This window comes from Salvelinus namaycush, chromosome 13, assembly GCF_016432855.1.
Source record: "Salvelinus namaycush isolate Seneca chromosome 13, SaNama_1.0, whole genome shotgun sequence".
In the NCBI taxonomy this organism is placed as follows: domain Eukaryota; kingdom Metazoa; phylum Chordata; class Actinopteri; order Salmoniformes; family Salmonidae; genus Salvelinus; species Salvelinus namaycush.
The window spans coordinates 11,207,182-11,229,762 of NC_052319.1; the positions used below are offsets into that span (position 1 = coordinate 11,207,182).

General features: G+C 46.0%; 1 protein-coding gene across 1 annotated transcript in view; it reads left to right on the plus strand.

Annotated features, from left to right (window-relative positions):
- The window catches only part of LOC120058233 (protein TANC1-like), a 279,176-nt gene that overhangs the window by 120,020 nt on the left and 136,575 nt on the right, over positions 1-22,581 (plus strand). The window contains exon 4 of the mRNA XM_039006740.1: positions 6,145-6,252. Coding sequence (XP_038862668.1) covers positions 6,145-6,252 — 108 coding nt within the window. The remainder of the gene's footprint in view (positions 1-6,144; positions 6,253-22,581) is intronic.

A 22,581-nucleotide genomic window follows, 5' to 3' on the forward strand; every position in this document is an offset into this window, starting at 1 on the left:
TTCCCCAAGTTTTCACCATCATTGTAAAGCCCTAGTTACTTTGTTACTTTGACAAGGTCATTTCTGAGGATTATCTATTTCATGTGATTTACGTCTGTCCCTCATTTTAAGGTCAACCCTGCTATGTGAACTGAACTCTCGTTGGTGGTGAAACTATGGTGAAACTATTCCTTTTAAACATTTTTTTTAATAAAAACCTTTGAACATCTAATAGTCAAATCATAATTTAAAGCAGGTGAACTGGTTCTACTCTTTTTGGCCATTTTTTTGTGTTTTTGGTCAAGCATAATGCATCAGCCCTGTTACCCATAGATAGATAGGCTAGAAATGTTTTAACAATGAATTTTTTTTTGTGAAGCTTGCATTCAATTGCCACTCCCAGGTGCACACAACAAGCTTCCATTCCCCCTGTAACAAGGGGAGTCATGGTTGATTTAAGATGGAATTGTCAACCCTGTTACGGTCGACCCTGTTACTTTAATAGGATCTTACTATAGTATTTTGTTTATTTCACTTCATAATATGGGAAACGTGTTTTTTATAAAGAACATGTGCTCTTTATGTCAGAATGTTAAAATTAGGTGAAATCAACGTTTTTGTGGACCAATTTACACTTCTCAAAAGGTACCGAATTTGTGGAACAATCCAATAACTCCTTTGACAATATTGTAAACTTACAAGAATGTGTTTTTTTTATTATTCAAATCACCATGGCCCACTGCCTGCTTGAATGAAGTGAATTTATTTAGTGGGTTTGTGATTATTCTGAGATGTTGACCCACGACTCAGTAAGTCTACTATTTAAAACAGCCGTGCCTCTGTCTCGTCACTTCCCTCTAGCTAATTGGCTCTGTGTGACTCCTGGCTAATAGGTTGAGCCTGACCGTCCACAGATGAATGGACTCTTATGCAGACTGTTACTTCCTCATTCAAGAAGCTGACTTGGCCAGGTCCGTCCTGCTGGAGGCCAGCCACAGACTGATTAGATGCATTCAGATTTCAGCTCACATGTGGTTCAGTTGAAAGAGATCCAGACAAGATGATGCTTTTCAGAAACATCTGTCTTCCTGGCATTGTATAACATTAGTTCCAGGCAGCTCCCATGCTCACTCACTGGATTGGTCATGTGCCTGTTTGGGTGCTCATTGCTCATTTTTATGTGCAGTTTTTCACTCCAAAGATTAGGATTTTCCACTATGATAAATATAATACCCCTAATTTACTTCTATAGTTTTATCAATTCTATTGACGTTTGCCAAACATTTTCCTGATGATAACCACATGCCACAGCAGTGGGCCGTGTAGTAGTGGTGCGTGGGTCAGCTGTTTGTTCACCCACAATTGTTAATAACCCATCCGCAACCACCCGAATATACTGTATGTGATAAAGTGAAAATCTGACGCCCGCACCCGATCCTAACCTGCTAATATAGAAAATGCGCTGTAGGCTACAGTCAGAGACGGCGGAATGATTTTTTGACAGGGGGTGCAGGATTCTTTTAGCCTGAATTAGATATGTTTGTGCTTATAATTTCCAATATTTTGGTAGTCAATACACACCTTCTCTTCTGTCATTAGGCCTATATGTTGCCCCTAGAAGATTAACCCTTGCTCACCAGAATAATGTCATAAATCGATACAATGAATAGTTCAATCTAGTTGACATCGGTAAAGTTCTCTGTCATCTCGGTTTCTTTCACGGAGCAAAGACGTTTAGGGACCAGGGAGAAAATGCAATAACAAAAAAAAAACCTGGAAAGGTTTTCTGTGCAAAATTTCCAAATTACATCAGTTTGACCGGTTGTAAGGAAGTACGCTACTATCAGTGTTTATGATGTTATTAAAGAGCTCTGTACAGACAGTGTCTAACTGCGCATTCAAGTTCTCTTAAGATGCATAAAGAAATAAATCATATTTCTCTACTCCTGTTCCCGAGTAAAAATGTAGCCTACATTTGGTGTATCACTTTACTGCAAGAAATGCTTAATTCTACAGGAGTTAACATTAAGGCTATATGAGAGGTTATAGACCTACAATCAGTGTCCAGATTTCAGTTTCCATTTAACCCATCTGAACAGTAGGCTACAGTTCCCTTGATGTGCCAAAGGCCTATTTGAAGTCCCCGTTGTGACTGTCGAACATTAGCCTACTTTTCTGACCCACCCGTCTCTTTATTTTCAACTCTCTATTTCACAGCTTTTCTCTTATTGAATAAACACTGATTGTCATTTTTGCCTCCATGGATCGACATTAACTTTTTCGGCCTGTTTCCAAAACCATTTGGCGATTGGTGTGTAGACTATTTGGCGCGTAAAGCTTAATTAGGCTTACACACTAATGTCAGATAACCTAAAATAATAAAATAAAAACCTCAATGTAGCCTATAGATATAAATTTAACAACAATGATATACTTATGAATTTTTAAAAGGTATTGTTTTCTCTTTCTCCAACCAGCCCGCAACCCACCCGCCCTTCATCCACACAATACTTAATGACTCTAAACCTGCCCATCCCGCGGACACACTACATTACCCAAAGTATGTGGACACCTGCTCGTCGAACATCTCATTCCAAAATCCTGGGCATTAATATTGACTTTGTCCTCCCTTTGCTGATATAACAGCCTCCACTCTCCTGGGAAGGCTTTCCACTAGATGTTGGAACATTGCTGTGGGGACTTGCTTCCATTCAGCCACAGTAGCATTAGTAAGGTCGGGGCACTGATGTTGGGCGATTAGGCCTGGCTTGCAGTCGGCATTCCAATTCACCCCAAAGGTGTTCGATGGGGTTGATGTCAGGGCTCTGCAGAACAGTCAAGTTCTTATACACCGATCTCGACAAACAATTTCTGTATGGACCTCGCTTTGTGCATGGGGGCATTGTCATGCTGAAACAGGAAAGGGCCTTGCCTCAAAATTGGAAGTACAGAATCGTCTAGAATATCATTATATGCTGTAGCGTTAAGATTACCTTCACTGGAACTAAGGGGCCTAGCACAAACCATGAAAAACAGCCCCAGACTATTATTTCTCCTCCGCCAAACTTTACAGTTGGCACTATGCATTGGGGCAGGTAGCGTTCTCCTGGCATCCGCCAAACGCAGATTTGTCTGCGGACTACCAGATGGTGAAGCGTGATTCATCACTCTAGAAAATGCATTTCCACTGCTCCAGAGTCCAATGGCGCGAGCTTTACACCGCTTTACACCACTTTACACCACCACAGCCGAAGCTTGACATTGCACATGGTGATCTTAGGCTTGTGTGTGGCTGCTCGGCCATGGAAACCCATTTCATGAAGCTCCAGACGAACCGTTCTTGTGCTAATGTTGCTTCCAGAGGCAGTTTGGAACTCGGTAGTGAGTGTTGCATCCGAGGACAGACAATTTTATTTATTTTTGGTAAAATTTTTGGTGCTTTTTAACCCCTTTTTCTCCCAATATCCAATTGCTAGTTACAGTCTTGTCCCATTGCTGCAACTCCCGTACGGACTTGGGATAGGCGACGGTTGAGAGCCGTGCGTCCTCCGAAACACGACTCCGCCAAGCCGCACTGCTTCTTGACACAGTGCTCGCTTAACCCGGAAGCCAGCCACACCAATGTGTCGGAGGAAACACCGTACAGCTGGCGACCGAAGTCAGCGTGCACAAGGAGTTGCTAGTGCGCGATGGGACAAGGACATCCCGGCCGGCCAAACCCTCCCCTAACCTGGACGATGCTGGGCCAATTGTGTGCCGCATCATGGGTCTCCCAGTCGCGGCCGTCTGTGACACAGCCTGGGATCTAACCCGGGTCTGTAGTGACGCCTCTAGCACTGCGATGCAGTGCCATAGACCGCTGCGCCACTCGGGAGGCCACGACTTTTACGCGCTTCAGCACTCGGCGGTCCCGTTCTGTGAGCATGTGTGGCCCACCACTTCGCGGATGAGCCGTTGTTGCTCCTAGGCATTTCAACTTCGCAATAACATCACTTACAGTTGACCAGAGCAGAAATTTGATGAATTGACTTGTTGGAAAGGTGGCATCCTACGACGGTGCAATGTTGAAAGTCACTAAGCTCTTCAGTAAGGCCATTCTACTGCCAATGTTTGTCTTTGGAGATTGCATGGCTGTGTGCTCGATTTGATACACCTGTCAGCAACGGGTGTCTACATACTTTTGTATATATAGTGTATAACCGCGGGGACTGTGGGTTGTAAGTCAACCCGCGCATCACTACCTTGTAGCCCTGGCTACGCTCTATGCATTTCAAGTCCTAAATCCATAGGTGGCAGTATGAATCAAGCTAAAGCTGCGTGTTGGTGACTGGTGGTTGGTTCCTGTGCCATTAACATGGCTGGCTGCTGGATGGAACCGTATCTGAGGACAAGATCACACCTGGGGGATGCGGGATGGTTTCACAGCAGTATAGCACAGCGCTGGCCAGCCCAATGTTCCACCTGAGACAGAGGGAGGGAGAGCTAGCACGCACACACATGCACAACACAACACACACGCACAGAGGGGGTGGGGTTGGGGGGTGGATGATGTGGTAATGACAAAAGACAATCTCTCTCTCCCCATCTAATCTTTTTGTTATGGCTGGGGTTACACATGCAGTCATCTGATTAGAGAACACTAGAGGAGAACTAGATTGGGTTACAGTAGGTCAATGTGAGAGAAAACGGAGAGGGAAGGAAGGCATACTGTTCTTATGGATTTGAAGTGTCCATTTACTTCCTGGTATTTGATGTTTTTCCCCCACTGCTTTTTGGTCAGATTGATTGCGCCCACATATGTTTTTATTTATTTACCAACCAGGATTGCTGTCTTCATGTTTTAGTGATACTTAGGTATTGTTGATGCATTAAATTATGCATTACATTTTGGGTATGTAGGCCTATACTATATTAGCTGTGATGAATGTATGGATGCCCTTAGGCATACATTGTGTACTTACAATGTGTAAACATCTCTCATGGCTCATCATGCTGTCTTTTCATGGCTGTGAGAGGCACTCTGAGTGTGAAAGGATAGTTGTTCAGAGATGTCCTTTGATAGCTCTGTTGTTTCAGGGAGAATAGAATAGCAGGCAAACACTTTTTGAGTGGCTTGGCCCTGCACTGTGCCCCCGGAGCAGAGGTGTGAGTGGGGACACACGCATGCACGCGCACACACACTAAAGTTGCGAGAGATTGATGCCTCCGGCGGTGCCAGTGTGTCAGCGTTTGGTATCATAACACCAGCCAGGGAATAGTACTGCATCCTAAATGTCACCCTATTCCCTGTACGGTGTACTGACCAGGGCCCTATGGGCTCAAAAGTAGTGCACTATTTAGGGAATAGGGTTCCATTCGGGATGCACCCAGTGTTCTGCACTGGGATTTGCTGCTTCTATTCCTGTCAGTCAGCGAGGAAATGCACACGAATCTCAGTCATCCTCACCAAGGGGAGAGAACAGAAACCCTCATGAAGATCCTTAGCTCCTGTCCTAGAAACAACACCTGCTGGGACGCAGCCTGGACCTAATTTTTTAAACCACGCCAAAGCAGCACCCTTAACTTACCTCAGAGGCACACACCCCCACATACAAGCGCATAGCAGTACCCTACTGGTATGTGCTCTCTCTGTCTGTCTGTCTGTCTGTCTGTCTGTCTGTCTGTCTGTCTGTCTGTCTGTCTGTCTGTCTGTCTGTCTGTCTGTCTGTCTGTCTGTCTGTCTGTCTCTATCTCTCTAACTCACTCACACACACACACACACACACACACATATGTACACACACACACACTCACTCACTCTCACGCACACACAGTCAGACTGAGATATACACACATATGCATTCCCCTGAACTGGCCGGTGTGTGTGTGTTACTGCTGGGTGTCTCTGCAGGCGGATATTTCTCTCTCAGGGCTGTCAGACAGAGCAGAGCTGCTATCAGCACAGGGAGCTATTCTCTCTCTCTCTTTCGCTGTTTCTCCTGAGCCCGTCCCACTAGGACACTCATCATCTCTCAAACCCCATCTGGAAAAAGTTCATCCAGCAAGAACTCACTCTCTCTCTCTCTCTCTCTCTCTTTCTCTCTCTCTCTCTCTTCTCTCTCTCTCTCTCTCTCTCTCTCTCTCTCTCTCTCTCTCGCTCGCTCGCTCGCTGCGCTCTGACTGCAGGTCCAATCAGGAAGCCCAAGTATGTGGAGAGCCCTCGTGTTCCTGGAGATGCCATTATCTCAGAGCTGAGGAAGGTGGCTGATAGCAAGACAGAGTCCTCTCACTATGGTGAGTGTACTGTGTTTGTGTTTCTATGGGGTTTGTTGGGGTTTGACTGTGATAGTTTTACAGTTTTATTTGTCGTATGTACAGGATACACATGGTACACACCATTCAGCAAAACTTGCAGGTTCCATCTCGACAAAAAAACACCAAAAACAAGCAATATAAAAACAACATCATTAATCATCACGAGTAGATCGACGGTCAAGAGACAGAAGGTTGAGAACGTTCATGGCTTGAGTGAGGTCACCGTAGGGAGGAGGTGGTCAAGGGGAGAGCCGGGAGGAGACAGGCAGCACGTTGTCATCACCGTGTCTCGCCATCCACGCCGTCAGTGGCTTCGCAGTAGGACTCAGTCAGATGACGTCAGAGTTCTGTACTAGCCACTGGGCTAGTAGCTAGCTAGCTACTCTTCACCACTACCAAAATGTAGCACCTACTTGGGTGATATTACTGCAGTCATGAGGCGCCAGAAAGCACACCACACTTTAATTGTAATTCAGGAGTGTCCTTATAACTGGTTATTTGTCATCTCTGTACAACTCTGTATTCAGACAGTTGGCATACCGGTAATCGAATCAAAACGTTGCATGGTAGCATAAAAAGGGAGAACCATGCACAGTAGTGATCATTTTGATTAACCTATTACAGATTTTTGGAAAATGTATTTGCATACTAAATTAACAAAATAGTAAAAACATGATTTATTATCAGATTTTCAAAACCTTTAAATTTAATTTAGAATAGAACAATAGGAAATTACTATGGGAAAATAATATTACTTAGTTTTTATTACTTTATTATTTTCCATTCCTTAAAGTCACCATCTCATCTCTGCTCAGGCAGTAGCAGCAAGCCAGACAGACCATCTAACGTTATCTCTGTGCTCCTCATACTGTACTTATTTTTGTCATTCTATTTAGTTAGATTAGCGTGCTAAAGTATGCTGCAGAGCTGTCTGAAAATCATTTGACTAGTTCTTCAAAGTAGATAAGGCATACCTTCACGAACTGTCTCTATCTCTCTCGCCGTTGTGTTGTGTACATTCCTCTCTCATTCGGGTCTATGTGGTCTGTGTGTATCTAACCTAACATAGCCGGCATAAAAGTATATCCGTCTCTGTCCTAGCCGGTAAAAACAGGCGCAAGGGATTATGATCATTGTAGTTAACTACCACGTTGTTGTGCTGAACTAGGTTGAATATTTGCTTGATGAAAACTACAACTCCCTTCAGCTCAGCGTCCCACATAGTTCTTGACTTGATTTCTCTCGTGAATGATTTGAGTTCTCACTAGTGTATAGAGAAATGGTGCGTTGGGCTCACACAAAGAAATAAGTAAAATTAATTCAAGTAATTGAACAGATGTAGGTCAATTAGTTGTTTAATAACCAAAACAAAAAAACTAAATGTTGCTTAATCGCTCAGCACTAATGTTGATTGCATGAATCTTAAACGTACTGATTGATTGAATTACTTCTAATTCATTTGTTATTAGATGTTTCAATTATCACTTTATTATCACTTTACCTATCTTTAAAATAACAGGCGTTTTGGTGTCAAGTGTCAATCATAGAGATTGCCATTGAGGGCTTCCACCATTTAAAAGTAGTTAACTGGGTAGGGATTCCTATGGGCTGGGAGTGATCAGCCAATGATCAGAGAGCATTGTCTTCTTCAAATTGGGCTGCCTATGGTTTTTAAACCAAAGGGAATATCCAGGAGCCAAGACCAAGATTTATACCAGGACATAGGTCCCAAGATCCAGTGAGTTGAGACCATGACCTCTTGAGCCTATGGGGGGTGCTATTTCGATCTTGGAAAAATTGGTCTCCAAATTAAACTGCCTCGTACTCAATTCTTGCTCGTACAATATGCATATTATTATTACTATTGGATAGAAAACAATCTCTAGTTTCTAAAACCGTTTGAATTATGTCTGTGGGTGAACCAGAACTCTTTCTGCAGCGAAATCCATGACAGGAACTGCGAAGGTCTGAAAATTAGGCTCTGTTCTCAGATCAGTTTAAAGCTCTGTATGTATCCTATGGGTCGACATGAACTGCACCCGCCTTCCCCTGGATGTCAGTAACCAATGAGAAGTGGAATGGAGTGTCTACGTAATTCTCAGAGTTTATAAAAGGCCAAGGAACGAGGGGACCTCTCTTTTCGACGTTCGTCATGGCGCAAAGCAGGACCTCAGGATGGCATTTTGAAACGCTCAGTTATCGACCTTAGATATATCCGTCTGTAATTTAATTCGATATAGGTGTTAGAAACATCATAACGAAGTTATTTTAAACCGAGTTATATCAGTTTATGCGAGTATATTGCTATTTTCGGAATTTCCTTAGTATTGCGTTTTGAGGATTTGGGCATGCTGTGGCCACATAGCTATTGTTAGCTGCTAATTCCGAAGTTGAAGACTACGTTTTACAACCAAGCAACGATTCTTTTGGACAACGGACCACTTGCCCAAGATTCTGATGGAAGCTCGTCCAAAAGTAAGAGCTATTTATGATGTTATTCCGTATTTATGTGGAAAAATGTAAACGGATTTGTCCGCCATTATTGCGGCACTAGTCTGGCTGTAACGCACACTGTATGTCTAGTAACGTTAATTTTAAAAATCTAACTCAGCGGTTGCATTAATAACTAATGCATCTTTCATTTGATGTCCAACCTGTATTTTTTAGTCAAGTTTACGATTATTTATTGATTAGATTAGGTGCCTTTCCAAGATGGCGCCGGCCAGAATGCATGACCTGTTGCCACTGATCACATTGTATAACCACGATTTGTGCTGCTAAATATTCACATTTTCGAACAAAACCTATATGGATTGTGTAATATGATGTTACAGGACTGTCATCTGAAGAATTCTGAGAAGGTTAGTGAAAAATTAATTTATTTTGGTGGTGAATACGTTATCGCTGTGTTTGGCTGGAATCAATGCTGTTGTCTGGTTTGCTATTGTGGTAAGCTAATATAACGATATATTGTGTTTTCGCTGTAAAACACTTAGAAAATCTGAAATATTGTCTTGATTCACAATATCTGTGTCTTTCAATTGCTGTACGCTGTGTATTTTTAAGAAATGTTTTATGATGAGTAATTAGCTAATACACGATGGTCTCTGTAGTTATTCTAGTCATTTTAGTGAGAGTTGTGATGGGGGCTGCAATTGTAAACTATGATTTATACCTGAAATATGCACATTTTTCTAACAAAACATATGCTATACAATAAATATGTTATCAGACTGTCATCTGATGAAGTTTTTTCTTGGTTAGTGGCTATTTATATCTTTATTTGGTCGAATTGGTGATAGCTACTGGTGGAGTGAAAAAATAGTGGAGTAAGAAAAATGGTGTCTTTTGCTAACGTGGTTAGCTAATAGATTTACATATTGTGTCTTCCCTGTAAAACATTTTAAAAATCAGAAATGGTGGCTAGATTCACAAGAAGTGTATCTTTCATCTGGTGTCTTGGACTTGTGATTTAATGATATTTAGATGCTAGTATTTACTTGTGACGCTATGCTAGGCTATGCTAGTCAGCTTTTTTACTGGTGGGGGTGCTCCCGGATCCGGGTTTGGGAGGAACTAGAAGTTAAAGACCGAATTTAAGATCAAGAGTGCATGGGCCCTTTCTTCAATTTTAAGAAGCAGTAGAGTACAAGTAGAGTACAATTGATTACAGTAGAGCACAGCTACTGTATAAACATAATTCCACTTTGACGTTATTGGGTATTGTGTGTAGGCCAGTACATACATTTGCATCTTTGCTCAAATGCATGTAATGCCTGACAATATTCCAGAAATGTGTGGCTATGACATCTAGTCTATGGGTTGGCCAAAGTGGTTCCTAATTCGCTTCCATAAATTACTCTTTACGTATTGATCAATGGAAAACATTTCTTTGGCCACCAAGCAAAAACTTTGGCAGTGATATAATTTCAATTGTGATGGTGAGTAAAAAAAACTAAACTTTGGATTTCACCTATTTTAACATTCTGTCATAAAGAGCGCATGTTCACCTTGATAACAAACACGTTTTCCCATTTCAAGAGGTAAAAATGTTTAAATTCTATAGTAAGTGCCGTTTTTCAGCGTAATTCAATTATGAGATCGGGCATTAGGCTGTTTTTATTTATTTATTTAATTTAAATTTAAACCAAAACTTTAGAGCCTGGTCAAAAATAGCACTCTAAATAGGGAATGAGGTGCAATTTGGGCTGAGTCTCAGAGTGAGCTGCTCTGTTCTGGAGGCTGGGTCATGGGTGGGCTGCTGCTGGACATGAGGCAGCGCTGTGCTGCTGTTGCTGAGCAGCGTTACGAGCTCACTGAGCCACGCTGTCTTACTCTGTAACTTTTAAGGTGCACAGGCTCGTAACACGGTACATTTGTTGAATGTTGGGGAGATCAAGTACGGTCAGTCCCGGGCTCCTTGTCATCAAACAAAGCCCAATATAACCTGCCCTGAGTTTACACCCCCACCCTCCTCAGAGTACCGTACATTTCCCTCATGTTTTACCCCTCCAGCCCCATTCCCCCTGGCTGGCCTTTCACATTGGGCTTGCTGACCCCAGAACCCCTCCAGCCCCTCACCCCCCAGCACTCTGCCACCAACATGTGTTTACAGGAGTGGGCTGGCCCAGCGTTGTCTTAACCCTGCGTGTACTACAGCCTGTGTATACAGAGACACTCAGCGCAGCACTTCCCTCTAGGGTTTCAGCTCCGTGCCAAAATGGGCTTTTCACGCAATGGAAATTCTACATGACTGTGGCAGATATGGAGGCCTCCAGACATCTCTGCTCTAGCCTTACTACTCCTTCATGCCATGGGGATTCTAAACCATCTGGCCTGGTGGAAATGGATGTAACCCAAATGTCACCCTGTTCCCTATGTAGTGCACTACTTTTGACCAGAGACATGGGCCCTGGTCAAAAGTAGTGTACTAAGTAGGGAAACAAAGGTGCCATTTGGAACGCATTTGAAGTAAACCGAACAGCAGGGGAAAATGACAACTCGAGCCGTAGTAGGCATCTCAGCGCTTGTAGGGACTGTGGAGGGAGCTTTCTCTGGGCATGTTCTGTGTCAGGGGCTACTAATGCATGCAGTGTGTACCTCCACCAGCCAGCCTCCCATTCTTCTTACGCCTCATCTAGAGCACTTACCATAAAAAGAGGAATTTGGACTGCCGAGAAATAACACCGCCATGAGGAATTAGTCAACATATTTCAGTAATGGCAGACAATCATGTAGAATAAATCATGTACAATTAGGCACTTTATAAGAACTCTGTAACGAGGCCTAATTGGTACGGCTCAGCTGTCGTGAGGCCCAGGTGCACACACACACACTGCTATAGAGTTTCACCTCTCATTCTGAAATCTACACAGACTCCAGTGAGATCACACTCCTCTTTGAATGTCCTTTAAAGTTGTGTGCCTTGAAATGTACTTGGGGATGTGTGCTTGTTTCAACCATCATTCATCCACTCATGTCAACAATGAGCTTGTGTTAGTTCTGTGGGAGTAATGTCTCACTGACAGACAACTACACTGACTGACACGCATATTTGGTTGGTTCTGAGAGGTTATGCTAATCATGTGACCACCAGGGTTCAATTAAGAGGGTTTGCAACATCGTCAGTGTAACTGTGGAATGCTGTCAGAGAGGATCGGAATGTCGGAATGGGAATGAGTGGAATTTCCATCAGAAGTTTGCAGCATGAGAACTGTGTGACATTTAGACCAGGATCAACACCGCAGCGGCTCAGACAAGTTGTGAAGAGCCTTTTTTCTTCTGAACGATATCTCCTTTCCAAGGAGATTTGCAAGGTTTCACAGCAATGCCAATGGATGGCTAATGAAAGAGAGAAAGAGGGAGAGAATGAGAGAGACTACTGGGTGACTGAAGAGAACGGACAGTAGTGATGGGGGAAAAAATTGATGCAATTACATATCTTTATATATTTTTTGACGATATATCGTATCGTTTTGATAGGGAACCAATTTGTTTTCAGCACTTTTATTTCCATGACTGATCAAAACTAGTTTTGTCATGGCTCTCTTGTCCCTTTGAGGCTGTAAGGCCTGGGTGTCGGAGTGTGAAGGAAAAAGCGCAGGAGCAGCAATTGCAAAACAAATGCTTTTTAATGAAACACGGACAAACTAGGCCACCCTACTAACACACTGGGTGTACACTAATAAACTACCCCAGACACGTGGGGAATGAATAATGTCCAGAAACATGAAGCACAAAACCAACACCAACTTACATACAAACAATCCCGCACAAAGAAACGTGTATGCCGGCTGATTAAATAAGCCCAACTAATTAACCCTCATACAAAACAGGTGCGCCCAATAAACACATAGGGAGGGGGAGAAAAGGATCAGTGGCAGCTAATAGGCCGGTGACGACGACCGCCGAACGCCACCCGAACGGGAAGGAGAGCCTGCCTCGGTCGAAGTCGTGACAGTACCCCCCCTCTGACGCGCGGCTCCCGCAGCGCGCCGACACCGGCCTCGAGGTCGACCCGGAGGACGAGGTGCAGGGCGATCCGGATGGAGGCGATGGAAATCCCTCAGCATAGACGGATCCAAAATGTCCCCCACCGGTACCCAGCACCTCTCCTCCGGACCGCACCCCTCCCAGTCCACGAGGTACTGCAGGCCCCTCACCCGGCATCTCGAGTCCAGAATGGCCCGTATCTTGTACGCCGGGGTCCCCTCGATGTCCAGAGGGGGAGGAGGGACCTCCGGTACCTCACCGTCCTGCAGGGGACCAGCTACCACTGGCCTGAGGAGAGACACATGAAACGAGGGGTTAATACGATAATAGGAAGGGAGTTGTAATCGATAACACACCTCGTTTATTCTCCTCAGGACTTTGAAGGGCCCTACACACTGCGGACCCAGCTTCCGGCAGGGCAAGCGGAGGGGCAGGTTTCGGGTCGAGAGCCAGACCCTGTCCCCCGGTACAAACACGGGGGCCTCACTGCGGTGGCGGTCAGCACTCCTCTTCTGCCGTCCACTAGCTTGTTGAAGTGATTCCTGGACGGCTCTCCATGTCTCCTTGGAGCGCTGCACCCATTCCTCCACCGCAGGAGCCTCGGTCTGGCTCGGATGCCATGGTGCCAGGACCGGCTGGTACCCCAATACACACTGAAAGGGGGACACGTTAGTAGAGGAGTGGCGTAGTGAGTTCTGGGCCATTTCGGCCCAGGGAATGTATCTCGCCCACTCCCCTGGCCGGTCCTGGCAATACGACCGCAGAAACCTACCCACCTCCTGGTTCACTCTCTCCACCTGCCCATTACTCTCAGGGTGATAACCGGAGGTAAGGCTGACCGAGACCCCCAAACGCTCCATAAACGCCCTCCATACTCGGGACGTGAATTGGGGGCCCCGATCAGAAACAATGTCCTCCGGCACCCCGTAGTGCCGGAAGACGTGGGTGAATAATGCCTCCGCAGTCTGTAGGGCTGTAGGAATACCGGGCAACGGGAGGAGACGACAGGACTTCGAGAACCGATCCACAATCACCAGTACCGTAGTGTTCCCCTGAGACGGTGGAAGATCGGTCAGAAAATCTACGGACAGGTGCGACCAAGGCCGTTGTGGAACGGGGAGGGGTTGTAACTTCCCTCTAGGAAGGTGCCTAGGAGCCTTACTCTGGGCGCATACCGAACAGGAGGAAACATAAACCCTAACGTCTCTCGCCAAGGTAGGCCACCAATACCTCCCCCGAAGGCTCCCCACTGTCCTCTTCACCCCAGGGTGACCCGAGGAGGGTAGAACGTGAGCCCACCGAATCAATTTGTCCCGAACACCAAGCGGCACGTATTTCCGCCCCACCGGACACTGAGGAGGAGCGGGTTCCGCCCGTAATGCCCGCTCGATGTCCGAGTCCACTTCCCACACCACTGGTGCTATCAGCCTAGAGGCGGGAAGGATGGGAGTGGGTTCGGTGGGCCGATCGTCCGAGTCGTAAAAACGAGACAGTGCATCCGCCTTTACGTTCTGGGAGCCCGGTCTATACGTTAAGGTAAACTGGAATCGGGTAAAGAACATGGCCCACCTTGCTTGACGTGGATTCAGTCTCCTAGCTGCCCGAATATACTCCAGATTCTGGTGGTCGGTCCAGATGAGAAAAGGGTGCTTAGCCCCCTCAAGCCAGTGTCTCCACACCTTCAGGGCACTGACCACTGCTAACAACTCCCGGTCCCCCACATCATAGTTACGCTCCGCTGGGCTGAGTTTCTTCGAGAAGAAAGCACAGGGGTGGAGTTTTGGTGGCGTACCAGAGCGCTGTGATAGCACGGCACCTACCCCAGCCTCGGACGCGTCCACCTCCACTATGAATGCTAGAGAGGGATCCGGATGTGCCAACACGGGCGCATCCGTGGACAGCGCCTTCAACCTGTTGAAAGCTCCGTCCGCTTTTGCTGACCACTGCAAACGCACCGGACCCCCCTTCAGCAGTGAGGTAATAGGAGCTGCCACCTGGCCAAAACCCCGGATAAACCTCCGGTAGTAGTTGGCAAAACCCAAAAACCGCTGCACCTCCTTTACCGTGGTCGGAGTCGGCCAATTACGCACGGCCTTAATGCGGTCACTCCCTACCACCACGCCCGAGGTGGAAATGCGATAACCCAGAAAAGAGACGGCTCGTTTGGAGAACACACACTTCTCAGCCTTGACATATAGGTCATGCTCCAGCAGTCTACCAAGCACCTTGCGTACCAGAGACACATGCGCGGCGTAAGTGGCTGAGTAGATCAGAATGTCATCGATATAAACAACCACTCCCTGCCCGTGCAGGTCCCTGAGACTATCGTCTACAAAGGATTGGAAAACGGCTGGAGCATTCTTTAACCCATACGGCATGACGCAGTACTCATAATGGCCCGATGTGGTACTAAATGCGGTTTTCCACTCGTCTCCTTTCCGAATACGCACCAGACTATACGCGCTCCTGAGATCCAATTTTGTGAAGAACTGCGCTCCGTGAAATGATTCCATTGCCGTAGCAATGAGAGGTAGTGGGTAACTAAACCCCACGGTGATGGCATTTAGACCTCTATAATCAATACACGGACGCAAACCTCCCTCCTTTTTCTTCACAAAAAAGAAACTCGAGGAGGCAGGTGAGATGGAGGACCGAATGTACCCCTGTCCCAGAGACTCAGTGACATATGTCTCCATAGCCACCGTCTCCTCTTGGGACAATGGGTACACGTGACTCTTGGGAAGCGCAGCGTCTACCTGGAGATCTATCGCACAATCCCTTCCCGGTCGATAAGGTGGTAATTTAGTCGCTTTCTTTTTACTGAAAGCGATTGCCAAATCGGCATACTAGGGGGGAATGTACACCGTGGAACCCTGGTCTGGACTTTCCACCGACGTGGCACCGATGGAAACTCCCAAACACCTTCCAGAACACTCCTTTGACCACCCCTGGAGAACCCCCTGTTTCCATGAAATTTTAGGATTGTGCCGGGCCAGCCAGGGAATCCCTAGTACCACCGGAAACGCAGGCGAATCAATAATATAAAAGCTAATACGCTCCTTATGATTCCCCTGCGTCACCATGTCCAGGGGAACCGTGGTCTCCCTGACCACCCCTGACCCTAATGGCCGGCTATCTAGGGAGTGCACGGGAAAGGGAGAATCTATCGGCACAAGCGGAACCCTTAACCTAAGAGCGAGTCCGCGATCCATAAAGTTCCCAGCTGCGCCTGAATCGACTAGCGCCCTATGCTGGGAAGAGGGGAAAAATTTAAGAAAAAAAATCAAGACAAACATGTGACTAACAGGGGGTTCTGGGTGAGTTTGGTGCTGACTCACCTGGGGTGATCGAGAAGTGTTCCGCCTGCCATCTCGACTCCCAGACGGACCCCCCCAGCACCGATCGGCCGTGTGTCCTCTCCGACCACAGCTGGTGCAGGGAGAGCCTCCTCCTCCGGTACCCCTCTGCCCAGCCCCTCCCACCTCCATCGGAATAGGAGCGGAGGGACTGGGTGGTGGAACGTACAGGACCCTCTCAGAACGCCCGCGGGCAGCCAGCAGATTGTCCAGACGGATAGACATGTCAATCAGCTCATCCAGGGAAAGAGCGGTGTCCCGACATGCTAGCTCCCTGCGGACGTCCTCCCGGAGACTACACCGGTAGTGATCAATAAGGGCCCTGTCGTTCCACCCAGATCCTGCAGCCAGGGTCTGGAACTCCAACGCGTAATCCTGGGCGCTCCTCTTCTCCTGCCTAAGGTGGAACAGTCGTTCTCCCGCCGCTCGGCCCTCTGTAGGATGGTCAAATACGGCCCGAAAACGGCGGGTGAACTCTGGGTAGTGCTCCTTCGCTGAGTCTGGGCCATTCCAGACTGCGTTTGCCCACTCCAGAGCACGACCCGTGAGGCAGGAGACGAGGACACTCACCCTCTCCGCTCCAGAGGGAGTGGGTCTTACGGTGGCAAGGTACAGCTCCAGTTGGAGTAGGAACCCCTGGCACCCTGCCGCCGATCCATCATAATCCCTCGGGAGTGTCAGACGGAGAGCGCTGGAGCCGAGGGATGGAGAGTCCTGGGCTGGAGGAGCCGAAGGTGGAGAGAGGAGACCACTCCTCTCCCATCTGTCCATTCGCTCCATCATCGAATCCATCGCTGTTCCAATACGGTGGAGAACGGTGGTATGATGGAGCACCCGTTCCTCCATCGATGGGAGAGCGTTGGCCGCTGCTCCTGCTGACTCCATAGGTCAGGGCGGGTGCGGGATTCTGTAAGGCCTGGGTGTCGGAGTGTGAAGGAAAAAGCGCAGGAGCAGCAATTGCAAAACAAATGCTTTTTAATGAAACACGGACAAACTAGGCCACCCTACTAACACACTGGGTGTACACTAATAAACTACCCCAGACACGTGGGGAATGAATAATGTCCAGAAACATGAAGCACAAAACCAACACCAACTTACATACAAACAATCCCGCACAAAGAAACGTGTATGCCGGCTGATTAAATAAGCCCAACTAATTAACCCTCATACAAAACAGGTGCGCCCAATAAACACATAGGGAGGGGGAGAAAAGGATCAGTGGCAGCTAATAGGCCGGTGACGACGACCGCCGAACGCCACCCGAACGGGAAGGAGAGCCTGCCTCGGTCGAAGTCGTGACAGAGGCAGACATATGGTGAGCAATATGTTTGGAACAACGAATCGCAATAAAATCACAGTATCGAATCACAATACATATAGAATTGTGATAATCGCAATACATATTGTATCGGTACCTAAGTATTGTGATAATATTGTATTGTGAGGTGCCTGGCAATTCCCAGCCCTAGTGGCTTTGTAGGGTGTTTGAATGGTTTGTCTATGTGCTGGATGTCACAGGAAATGCTGGATGTCTTTTTAAGATAACAATTTCAGTCTTTTATGTTGTATTTAATGGATACCACAACTCAGGCACTTGGTTTCTGTCCTCCATTTGGTTTTTTGTTGGGCTTTAAAATGGTCTTTCCTTGGAGGATGTGGTTGGGACTAAGAAAATAAATGTGTGTCTGGACTGGAGTGAAGGCATCTCACTTTGATTTGTCTTTGAAGATGGATACAGTTTCCTGCACACTAGTGGCTTGCGTGTGTATGTGTCATACATTCAGTGTGTGTGTGTGTGTGTGTGGGTGTGGGTGTGTGTGTGTGGGTGTGGGTGTGGGTGTGGGTGTGTGTGTGTGTGGACATGCAAGTGTCTGTCATGCATTTTGTGTGCGCGTGTATGTGTGTGCGCGTGTCTGTCATGCATGTTGTGTGTGCGTGTGTGTGTATGAAACAGAAAGACAGCAGTGGTCACGGACCTCTTGAGGTATTTATCTGTCAATCAGGTCTGAACCATAGCTCTTGGTTCTCTTGCTCTGTTCTCTCTCTCTCTCTGTTCTCTGTTGTCTCTCTGTGCCTCTTTCTCTCTCTGTTCTCTCTTTCTCGTGCTCTATCGCCATCCCCTCTGCCTTTTCTTTCACTCTTACTAAATCAGGGATTTGAAAAAGTGGCTGAAACATTTCACGTCCGTGTTTCTTGCGACATTCATGCACTTTTGGATCTATCGGCAACCTCAAGAAGTTAATTCGTTGTGGATTTGGATGGAACTAATTGATCGTCTACAGTAAACATTTGCTGTATCTAGGGCTGTTGCAGTGAAAATGCAAATGAATTACTTAAAAATCATACAATGTGATTTTCTGGATTTTTATGATAAAAATATGATAAAGATGACAGACCTCTACATGCTTTGTAAGTAGGAAAACCTGCAAAATCGGCAGTGTAGCAAATACTTGTTCTCCCCACTGTGTATTGATCTGACTATAAAATCATATAATATAAAATAATGGCACGGGAGTTATAAGCATATCTTGTCTACTAAATGAACGAGCCTACAGCCTATGGCATAGCGCATAGCCAGATAACATACAGTAGGCCAACTCGTATTCTGTTCTTCTGAAATATAATTTCTTCAAATCGTAACCTTCCTAAAATAAATAATTTATTGTGATGGTGTATATTTAGACCTTTTTAAATGTGGATGTTCCAAAGGCGTGCCTAAGGGGCTTGTATGCAGCCAGTATGCGTGGAGGGCTGGAGATGCTAAATGTGTTTATGTTAATTAACTGTCAATTACCGTGAGACTGGCACTTATAAGCAGGCTTTTGCATGATAATAACTGTCTGACAAAATGTTATGACCGCCACTGCCCTAGATGTATCTCATATGTTTAGTTCATATGGTGACATTCTTAACTGTATCTTTAACCAGGGGGCATTTTCCCAAAAGCGAATTAGTCTTCTCTATTAGCCCAGACAGACGATGGTCCTGGGTTCACTTTGTCGGCTCGGATGTTCAAACCAGCAACCTTTCGGTTACTGTCCCAACACTCTAACTGCTAGGCTACCTGTCGCCTATGACATCATCACCAGTTACATGCATGTTAAAGATGGTCTTCATTAGCCACAGATTTATCAGAAATTATCAGTCTCTCAAACAGCACGTTAGTATGAGAGAAATTGCCTGGGAAGAGTTAGATTAATCGGTTCTATAGGTCAAGTGGTCCAGGTCCAATTCACCACGGAACATCACTACTGTACATGTGATGAACCACATGTTATTGGCACCACATAGATAGACTACAGTATGTTATTGGCTTCTGTTTAGGCCGAATCGCTCAATCTCTCACTCTTGAATCTCAAAGCCCAAAGCTACAGTACTGTCGGTCTGAATCCTTTCTGTATTTCAATTCACACTGCAATTAAAACCTCTCCTTTAGTAGATGGCACTTTATGAAGAGGTGTTTGAACACTGATTGGGATACAGACGTCAGTTCTGATTCATTGGTGATTGATTCATTCCTTTTCAAGATGAAAATATCTTTATGACAGCTTAGATGGACCCTAATTATGGTTAACTGTAACCATTGATATTTGAATCCCTTTCCATGGCATTTTACGCCCTTTGTACGGTCCTCCTTCAATTAAAAGGAAAGGCAAAGTCTTTGTGTGCTTGTTTGTTTCTCCCCTGGTAAAGGATGAGTCTTCATTATTCTCTGCTCTGCCTCTACAGCTTAGCCACAGTGTGCGTCCCAAATGGCACCATTTTCCCTATTTAGTGCGCTACTTTAAATAGGGAATACAGTGCCGTTTAGGACACAGTCACAATGTCCTCTTGTAGGTTTAGATGGTGTTTACACATCACCTGACTTGCAGATTGTCAGGTTTGTTTGAAAAATTACAGTCCCCTCTACAACCTTTCGTACCACATATAAGCCTCCGTTATTTTGTAGACACGTTGAGGAAAAACTTTGTAAATGTGACTGCATCCAGACGACTGTCAGGTCTGCCATTGGCATGTCTCTAAGCGTCTGTCTGTCTATCCCTCAACGTTAAGTACAGAGTGTCAAGAGTGAAAGGGCTTGAAGAACTCTTTGGTTTGACTTGAAAAGTGTTTAACTGTCTGTCGCCAATAACAGTAATCACAGAGCTAGGAGCGGCAGGGTGGCTAACTGTCAATTGCACCATCATGTCCACTTCCCAGTTTCCCTGGGAAAGCCATGTGGTAACTCCTCTCTGAACATACCACTGGCTCTACCTGTTTCACTCTCTGCTGCACCCTCCCACTCTCTACTGCACACTCCCACTCTCTACTGTACACTCCCACTCTTGACTGCACACTCCCACTCTCCACTGCACACTCCCACTCTCCACTGCACACTCCCACTCTCTACTGCACCCTCCCACTATCCACTGCACACTCCCACTCTCTACTGTACACTCCCATTCTCGACTGAACACTCCCACTCTCGACTGAATACTCCCTCTCTCCATTGCACACTCCCACTCTCCACTGCACACTCCCACTCTCTACTGTACACTCCCACTCTCGACTGCACACTCCCACTCTACTGCACTCCCTACCTGCAGTAGTGCACTCCATCCTGCCCCATATCCATCCACATGACAGCCCTTCCGTGTGGAAAGCAGCCTCTGCTCCAGCAGCGGGCTAGATAGCTGTTATGCAATGGAATGCGCACTAGGAGCGGCCAGTGCATTCTAATGGGAGATGTCATCTCTCCTCCACCTATGAACTCTCTGTGGAAACTGGAGATGCGTGCAGCATTCATCAAGTGTTCATTAAACAAGCTCCAGTGTTGGGTAACACTCCCCGGCTGCTAATGAGCGCCTGCTGGATCATTTACTTCTCGGCAGGGAGGAGGGGCTCAGACTGCTCCACAAGGCCGGGGCCCATTCAAAGACCTCCCCCTCCTCCACTCATCCTTTCCCTGTACCACTTCACTGCCAAGGCTGCTGCTAAGTTTACCGCCTTGTAAACTGCCTGCCGAGGTAGAGGATAATGATGTTGTTTTGGTTTTACCTCCTTCGCCTCCCTACAATTATTGGAATAGCAGAGTGGTTTCCAAGTCTTATTTTACCATATCTCCAGGCTAGGAGGAGATACAAAGGTCTAATAGAATGGAGTGAGCACAAGGAACTCATTTTCATCCTTGGATACCTCTTGATGAGTACGGATGTTAGTTAGGAAGACTGGTGGCCATTTTGGTTCTACATCCTCTCCGCCTTTGTTCCTAGTTTCCTCTGCTAAGTGGTTTGTTGTTCAGACAGTTTGTTGCAGGCCTCCTCGAGGTCAAACCCATCATATATCGCCGTGTTCTGATTGAACTGAACAATGCCGCTCGGCTGTTCAGTCAATTGCCATTGGAATAATCATCGTTGAGGTTATTAAAAACAGCCACTCATTTATACCATTATCAAAAGGCATCGGGGTATATGACATGATATAGCCTACTGTACAGTAACAATTATGGTGAAATGAAAATTGGGAGAGGAGGATTTAGCCTAGCAGTAAGGGTATCTCTGCATGCCAATATGGTAGTTTATATGGCTAAGTCTGACACTTGGCCAGGGTCCGTATATGTCAAGCTACCCAGAGTAGTGCTGATTTAGGATCAGTTTTTCCTTTCAGATCACAATGAATAAGATCACATGGACAGGGGGGACCTGATCCTAGATCAGCACTCCTACTCTGAGACGTTTGATACATACGGACCCTGGTCTCCTATTCATCGTCTGAAATTACTCATCAGAGGCCCCAACTGTAGCAGATCAGAGAAGAAAAGACATCACATCATCTTTCATATCTATTCAAATATTTAGCCTATGTTTAGTTAAAATGCTTTATTGTCTTGGCAACAATACAGGCATTCCTGGCATACAGGGCTGGGCGGTATACTGTATTTTACAGTATACCTGTATTGATTCACGGACCGGTTTGGGTTTTTACATTACCTTCTATAAGGTTTTTCAATATTTGATTTGTTAAATGTGATACGGCGTGTGAAATGTCCATTTCTATAGTTTACTTCACTTCTTGAGTTCTCTCTCTCTCTCTCTCTCTCTCTCTCTCTCTCTCTCTCTCTCTCTCTCTCTCTCTCTCTCTCTCATATATGCCACTTTCCACACAGTCCTAGCCCTTCACTCAAGAAGCACATTTGTGGTTCCTCGATCACGAGACACTTGCGTTCAGTCTCTTCATGGTTAATGCAGCACATGCAACAATGTTGATGCCAACAATGCTGTTTTCATATAAATCCACTAGCGTTCTATAATTACACTATTAGTTTGTGTTTCTTGCATCTGCAAACAGCTAGTTTGTATTTTCTTAGCAAGTTGGGCCTAAATTAGTTTAGCCGCTAATGCTAATCGCTAGGTAGCAAATACATTTACTAAGTCAGAGCAAACGTAATTAGTTATTCAGCCTGATAATACTAGTGATA